The 7643-nt window shown below is 46.3% G+C and overlaps 1 protein-coding gene across 1 annotated transcript in view; it reads right to left on the bottom strand.

The window, feature by feature from the left end:
- Positions 1–2696: 2696 nt before the first annotated feature.
- The window catches only part of KCNK13 (potassium two pore domain channel subfamily K member 13), a 99748-nt gene continuing 94801 nt past the window's right edge, over positions 2697–7643 (bottom strand). Inside the window, exon 2 of the mRNA XM_019642338.1 lies at positions 2697–4295. Within this exon, the coding sequence (XP_019497883.1) occupies positions 3406–4295 (890 nt within the window). The 3' untranslated portion in view covers positions 2697–3405. The remainder of the gene's footprint in view (positions 4296–7643) is intronic.

Genomic DNA, 7643 nt, shown 5'->3' with positions numbered 1-7643 from the left:
AGCATTAAAAATGTCTTGGCAGGAGACTAATAAGCCTCCGGGTCCTCCTGGTGGGGGGCGAGGACACAGGCATTATCAAAGGCGCCTCCTCCACCAGGTGTCACTGACTCTTCACACCCAGGCCGGCATACTGGGTGTTCATTACTCATCTAGTATTAGTCCCATTGGACAGAGAAAAAGAATACAGAAGCTAAGTACCTTGCTTGAAGGTGTAAAGCTGGAATCAGAACCTAGATTTGTCTTCCAGGCCTGCGCTTTCCAGCTTGACTATGCTGGATGAAAGCCACTGTCAGGTGTACACATGAGAAGTAGAATTGAGGGAGGGAAATTAACCAAGTGTCTCTAGTTTCATGCTTTACAAAGACACCCAGACTGCAGTGGCTGCCAAGTCTGGTACCAAAATCAGGGGATTCGCTGGCATCAGAAGCTGACACCCTACAATCTTCACTTACTACAACATACGTTTCTGAATGAATGCGTGCCTCTTCCAACAACTGATGTAAATAAATCCATTTGAAAACCTGTTATGCCTCATGAATTTCTGTCTCCTTGTATTTCACAGGCACAAATGAAACTGATGTCACAGGTGGTGCTTTTCAACACCCAACGTATTCCCTGTGCTTCAGGCCTCAGGTCATCTGATTTGTGTCCAACCCCTGAGTCTGGGAGGAGATGAGTTAGCTGATTGGGGACCAAGGGCACAGGAGTTTAGTTTGGGATCCGAGGAAGCTCACCTGGCAGTCTACTCCAGTCTACCTCCCTTGAACCATATCAGACCTGACTCCATGTGACTGTAACCCACAGGCAGCTCCTGGGACGGAACCAGACTCCCTAGTGTCCGTGAGGGTAAGGGATGAAGTGACAGGGTTCCAGTGAACCCCAACAGAGCTCTTCATTGAGACCATGAAGAGAGGAGAGCAGGCCGGCAGCCTTTTATGTATATGTTGTCAAGGATATATTCTTTTAAAAATTTAGCCAAGGTAAAAATGTAAAAGCTTTGCATTATGATATTTTCCAAACACACACAGAGGTAGAGAAAATTGCTATAACCAACCCTAATTTCCCAGATTCAGCAACTGTCAACGTTTTGGTCAGGCATGTTTCTGCTATCCTACCCCACCCCCTTAATTGGCTGGAGTCGTTTCAAGTAAATCCCTGAGAGCTTCCATTTCATCCGTTAATAACGATGCATCTAACTGACAAGGACTTTATGTTCCCCAAATAACCACCATGCCATTATCACACCCAACAAAATTAACACTATTTCTTAACACCCAATAATACCCAGTCCATGTTCAAATTTCTCAAAATTATCTTTTTACAGGTCAGCTGTATAAATCAGGATCCTAACAAGGTCCATGCATTTTTTTCCTCTTCTTTTTCTTACATTTTTAAGTGTCTTTTACTTGTTAACACTCTCCCCTCTCATTTTTTATGCTATTGATTTGCTGGGTAAATGTGTCCTGCAGACTTCAATCGCATTTTTTTTCCTAGAAATATATGAAAACAAACAAACAAGTGTATATTAAATGAGTGCCCTCAGATGTAGTAGCAAATCTCAAACAATGCATGAGACATATAAATGGACATAAACTGTCTAAAAAGAAATTTGAGAATATGTAGCAGGTATCTTAAAACTATATCACTATGTTTTTTTTGTTTTGTTTTTAGGGATATATTTCAAAAAGTATCAGAAATGTGACTAATTACGTACACTGATGTTCACCATACACCTTTACTTTCAATAATGAAATTCTCAGCAACCTAAGTATAATAGGTAGATTAAAACCTAAGACGATAGGGCCGGCCGAGTGGCGCGATGGTTAAGANAAAAAATACGTCATGACTTTTCCGACTACCTAATACTTAAGACACTTCTGCGTTTGGGCACTTCTGGCATGGTAAAGAAAATACTTGGGTTTGTCACCTGAAGGAAAAGGCAACTGTTGGGGGAGGGCTCTGTGGCTGTGTGGAAGAGCCCGACTTCCCCACATGGAGACTTGGATTCTCCTAGCTGTACACCAATCAGCCCTGAGAGCTCAGACAAGGAGCACTCCCTCCATGTCTGTTTCCTTGTGTAAAAACCAAGGTGGTTGGGTGGGGTGGTTCCTAAGGGTCCTCCCAGCTCTGATGCTTCCAGCTCACATTTCAGTTTCATTCGACATAGGTTTTCCCCTTTATCTCCTCTATCGCACCTGTCTTTCCTCACCGTTCCTGATAGTGCTGTGTGTACACCACTCTTACCATATGAAAACAACAGCCATTTCTTTTTAACTCTGCTCTCATCCCCAAAATGTTCTCTCCTGTATATATGAAGAAGAGCAACAGCCCTTGCGTGGAGGCTTTAACTACTTGGGAGTTTATGTAACTAGACTTGTTACAATCCCAGAAGGCAGAACTGAAACCGATTACACAAGAAAATCCAAATTTCATTTTCTGACCTAGAGTGTTTCTCCAGCCATAAACCCAAGATGATGCTCACCTTCAAGCAGGTTAATTTCCTGCTTCCTTTTACTCTGGCCGTAGTAAATGCCTGTTTAATCAGGTACCCCACCCCATGATCCACAATGAGCACTCATGTAATCTTAGTTAATAAAATGAGGATTCATTCCATTTCCAGTTCTAATAAATAATCGGCCATTATCTTTGCAATGGACCCTAAGCCCTGGTAAAAATGAAATGGACTCTGTGACCACTCAAAGGGAAAATGGTGAGCTATATTCTTTACTTTCCAAGGTGAGTCTCTCCCACCACTTTGCTGCCATTTTATAGGCCTGAAGCTGAATTTAGTTTTCTTATCACACTGAGGTCCCACAGACAAAGCTTTAAGATCTTAAAAACAAAACAAAAGAAAAACAAAAAGCCGGGAGGCAGGTATGAGGAGCAGAACAGATGGTTTCCTCAGCCTGGGCACCCCGAGAAATCTGCTCTGAAGGTGGTCCAGAGCTGACACATCTACAAACATTTTTTCCCCCTGCTTGTTTTGAAGGAGCTGGGAGAGGTGGTGAATTCAGAGTTCCAGGGATGAAATGAGGATCTTCAGGATTTTTACTTCCAAATGAAGAACAGAGCAGCAGAAAATCAAGGCTTACTTAAACCCCCCTCCCTTAGGCAGTTAAAAACCTGGAGCAGGGTGAGTCAAGAAACGGTGCAATGTCTTAGGCTGCTTTTGTGATTCGTTTTGAAAAAGACTGAATTTAAACTTAAGAGAATAAAGATACCGAGAAAGGCATTGAGGCTTCAACTTCCCACCGCCTGAAAGCTGCATTTTTTGGACCCAAACGATGAGACTGAAGCTAGAACAGCTCCAGAAGAACCCGGCCACAAGCAGAGCCGAGCCGGGTGACAGTCCTCTCGGCGGCGTCTCTCCCCTCGGCCTCCATGCCCAGTGTCCACGCCTCACTCCTACCTGTCCCCACTCGTCTCTGCCAGCCTATTGTTCATTATCGCAAAGGCTCCTACCCCCCCTGAGAATTCGTTGTCCCGGGACAGTGCGATCTGGTGGGGGCAGCCGTTGGCGGTCTCAGACAGCTGCTTCTGCAGGATGGCCAGCGAGACCTTGTTGGCTTCCAGGAAGTCCTTCATGGAGATCACCTCCCCCGAGGGACGCCGCCCATCCGTGTCGCTCTCCATCACCCCATCCGTTTCTATGGAGATGTTGCACCGGTTCTGGACATTGCCCGGCATGATCACATTCCTCCGTGACCGCGGGAGTCCACTTTGGCACTGCTGGCAGCACCCGCCATCCATTTTCCTCAGAATCCAGTTCACAGACTGTTTGATGAGGATGGAGATGACGTTGAACAAGGAGTAGATGCAGCAGACGCCCATGAGGATGAAGGCAAAGTTGGCGAAGCGGTAGAGGCCCTGGCTCTTATACTGGGCGTTCTGGCTGCTGACCAGGTCCCCGAAGCCAATGGTGCTGAAAGCCACGAAGCAGAAGTAGAGTGAGTCGAAGTAGCTCCACCCCTCGATGGAGGTGTACATGGCCGACGCGCAGCAGGAGACAAGGACCGAGGCCACGCACAGGATCAGCATGACGTAGTACACAGAGGGCTTCCAGCCGGCCAGGCCGTCCGCCTCGCGCTTCCCCGGGTTCTTCAGGCCCTCCTGGGGCAGGGCCCTTTGGCTCCGGAGCTGCTGCTGGTGGCACGACTTCATGATGTAGGCGATGACGGTGATCAGGCGCTCCAGGAAGAGGTTGAAGAACAAGATGGTGCTTGCGCACCCAATGAGGCCATACAAGATCAGAAAGGTTTTCCCTCCTACTGTCGCTGGCGTCGTCATCCCAAACCCTGCAGGAAACAAAAGTCAGAGGAGAGAAGAGTGAGGGAGGTCTTTGTTGCGACTGGGGTCAGGGTCTTGGCTTGGATGGCTGGTAAAGGACCTAAAGCAACAGTTTCACAAAAGCCCTCAGTCCTGGCCTTTCTGGGAATGAGAGGGAAAGGTCTCATTTCCTTTTGGAGACAACCAAGCTCAGAGCTGGGGCCATTGCACAAATCAGAAAAAGGCACCTCGTCCTGCAGGTGGCTACAGCTCATGAAAAATGGCTTGGTGATGAGAATGCAGGCTGGATTTCTACCTCTCCTCCCCAGCCTGCTAGACGTCCTTGTACAATACACAACCTGAACAACCATACTCAACAGGCATCGTTCAGAGAGATAAACAGAGGCTCACACAAAGGAAGGCTTATACAGTCACACTGGGATTCACTTAATCTATAAAAGGTTATTGAGTGCCATTCCAGAAACGGGGGATATACCTGTGGAAAAGACAGATCTGGTCCCTGACCTCAGGGAGCTCTAGTCTAGGGAGCTGATGACTCTATTGTGTGGCAAGTGCTGTGCTGGGGGACATGCAGTATCCCACGGGAGGGGCTCAGAGGGGAGCCCATTTCAGACTTGGGGTTCTGGGAAGACTAGGCAGGGAGATCTGAAAGTCAAAGAGGACTTAGGCAGGCAAGGGAGGTGTGTGTGTGTGTGTGTGTGTGTTGATGGTGGTGGTGGTGGTAATGGTGTTGCAGAGAAACAGCAGATGCCAGCGTACATAGAGAGGAGACATTTGCTCAATATTATCTCATTTTTAAATAAAATTCTCCCATGCTTTGGGAGTGAAAGCGGAGGTGTTGGTTGGTAAAATATAAAATATCCCTCTTGCCGTTGTCTCTTGCTGTTCACAGTTTCCACCTCCTTGACCTTTCCACCCATGCACACAGACATGTTACTAAGAATACTCACTGCAGGACAACGGATGTCACTAAGAAAAATGAACAACAGAAGACAGCAGTGGTACACTTGGCAACAATCAGAAGAGAGAGAACTTTCTCATGTCGCAAATGGTGTCTTTTTTTTTTTTTTAAAGATTTTTATTGGGGAATTGGAGGAATGGGAACAGCGCTGGGGAATTGGGGGAAGGGGAACAGACAAGTTGCTGTCCTTTTGTTCTTCAGGCTAGTTGTGGAGGACGTTGCTTCACTGGCCCAAGTTGGCACCATCATTGCGCTCTTCCCGGGAGAGGCAGATCAGTTGCCGGCTTCTGGACGGCCGCTAATGGCGGCTGCTGGCCGCTCACGCTGNTAGATAGATAATAGATAGATTCTGATTAAGAAGGTCTGGGGAGGGCCAGACGAGTGGCTCAGTTGGTTAAGAGCCTGAGCTCTGAGCAACAGGATTGCTGGTTCGATTCCCACATAGGCCAGTGAGCTGTGCCTGAGCTGAGCTGCCAACAGGTGGCAGCACGGCTCAGCTGGTGAGAGCATGTGCTCCTAACAACAAGGTTGCCGGTTCGACTCCCACATGGGATGGTGGGCTATGCCCACCCGCAACTAAGATTGAACATGGCACCTTGAGCTGAGTGGCCGCGAGCTGCCAACAGGCAGCTGGATGGAGACTGGACTTGGAGCTGAGCTAGCTACACCCTCACAACTAAGATCAAAGAACAACAACTTGGCTGTTCCCCTTCCCCAATAAAATCTTAAAAAAATAAAAAGGTCTGGGGAAAGGCCTAAAAATCTGCATTAAAAAAAAAATCTCCCTAGGTGATTCTCGTGATTTAGAGGAAGTGCCCTCTGGCAGGTAATGCCGTAATTACTTCAATTCTAAGGCCAGCTGCTGGGAAGGCTAAACAAAATCCAATCCACAAATGTCCTAGGATGGCATAGAAATCTTCTACCCAAGGACAATCTTGAGGGGATGTTTAAAAAAATGTCCCTTATAAACAAAAAAGCAAACCTTATGCATAAATCCAGGTCGCTAATTCATTACCTTCACCTAATACCTTAGTGGGAGCAGTTTCCAGAGTCGTTATTTTGGTGTCTGGGCAATTTAAGGTAATCAGAAATGGCTCTGATGCAAAACATAGATTCAGTTCTTGGAGGCACTGGGATCTGGCAATAGTGGCATAGCCTGATGCAGACACAGGCTGGGCCCCAGGGGATGGTCTCTTTCCTCATCCTTCATAGCTCACGCTCAGGACAGCAGTCTCTATTGGAAAAAAGGAAAAAAAAATCTGGAGAACGTGTTAAAATACAGATTGCTAGGTCCTTGCCCTTACAGGTTCTGATTCCTTACTTTGGGTTTGGGTCCTGAGACTTTGCATTTCCAAGTTCCGAGGTACTGCTGCTGTTGCCGCCACCATGTCTGGGGACCACTCAAAACTAACTGCTTTAGGTCAGTGGCCAAGACCTGCTGAGGACGTGGGAATTGAATTGGAACCACAGGTGTATGTTCAAGTCACGGCCCAAGTCAAGGTGTAACTGGCTGTGTGCAATCTTGAGAAAGTCTTGGTTTCTTTCTTTTTAATTTTTTAGTTTGAGATTAATTTTAGACTTAAGAGTTCAGTTGTAAAAATAGTACAGAGTTCGTTCGCATTTACCTTTTACCCAATTTCCCCTTATGCTAACTAACACCTTACATAACCATAGAGAAAGCATCAAAACTAAGAATTTAACCTTAGTACAGGACTATTAACTAGCCTACCAAAGTTATTGGATTTCACCCCCGTTTTCCCACTAATGTTCTTTTTATGTGCCAGGATCCATTCCAGGATCCCACGTTGCATTTAGTTGTCATGCCTCCTCAGTCTCGTTCAATCTGTAATAGTTCCTCAGTCTTCTTGTCTTTCACGAGCTTGAGGCTTTTAAAGAGTACTTGTCAGTGATTTTGTAGTATGTCCTTCCCTTTTGTCTGTCTCCTGTTTTCTCATGATTAGACTGAAGGCGTGTGTTACTGGGGAGGATGCCACAGAGATGCTGTGCCTTCTCATTGCATCATTTCAGGTGTCATGCAATGTTGGTGTGTACTACTGGTGATGTCAGCTCACTTGATTAATGTGTCTGTCAGAATTCTACATTGGGAAGTTGCCGTTTTTCTCTCTGTGATTACTAAATATTCTGGTGGAGTTCCTCTGAGACTACAAATACCCTGATTCTGCTTAAACTTTTACATCACTAATTTTAGCATCCATCAGGGGCTCTTTCCTACAGCAATTGCCACTTTGATGTTTTCATGGTAATTCTCTAGTTCCCTAATTCCTTCTGTGTTTATTCATTGGAATTCTTCTGTATGAAAGGGTTGTTCCTTCTATGGTTGACGGTCTCTGACTTTGGAGCTGCACAGCCCTAAGTTCAAAGCCCAGGGCTGCTA

The sequence above is a fragment of the Hipposideros armiger genome, unplaced genomic scaffold (assembly GCF_001890085.2).
Source record: "Hipposideros armiger isolate ML-2016 unplaced genomic scaffold, ASM189008v1 scaffold_67, whole genome shotgun sequence".
Lineage (NCBI taxonomy): Eukaryota > Metazoa > Chordata > Mammalia > Chiroptera > Hipposideridae > Hipposideros > Hipposideros armiger.
This window is presented reverse-complemented; position numbering and strand designations above follow the sequence as displayed.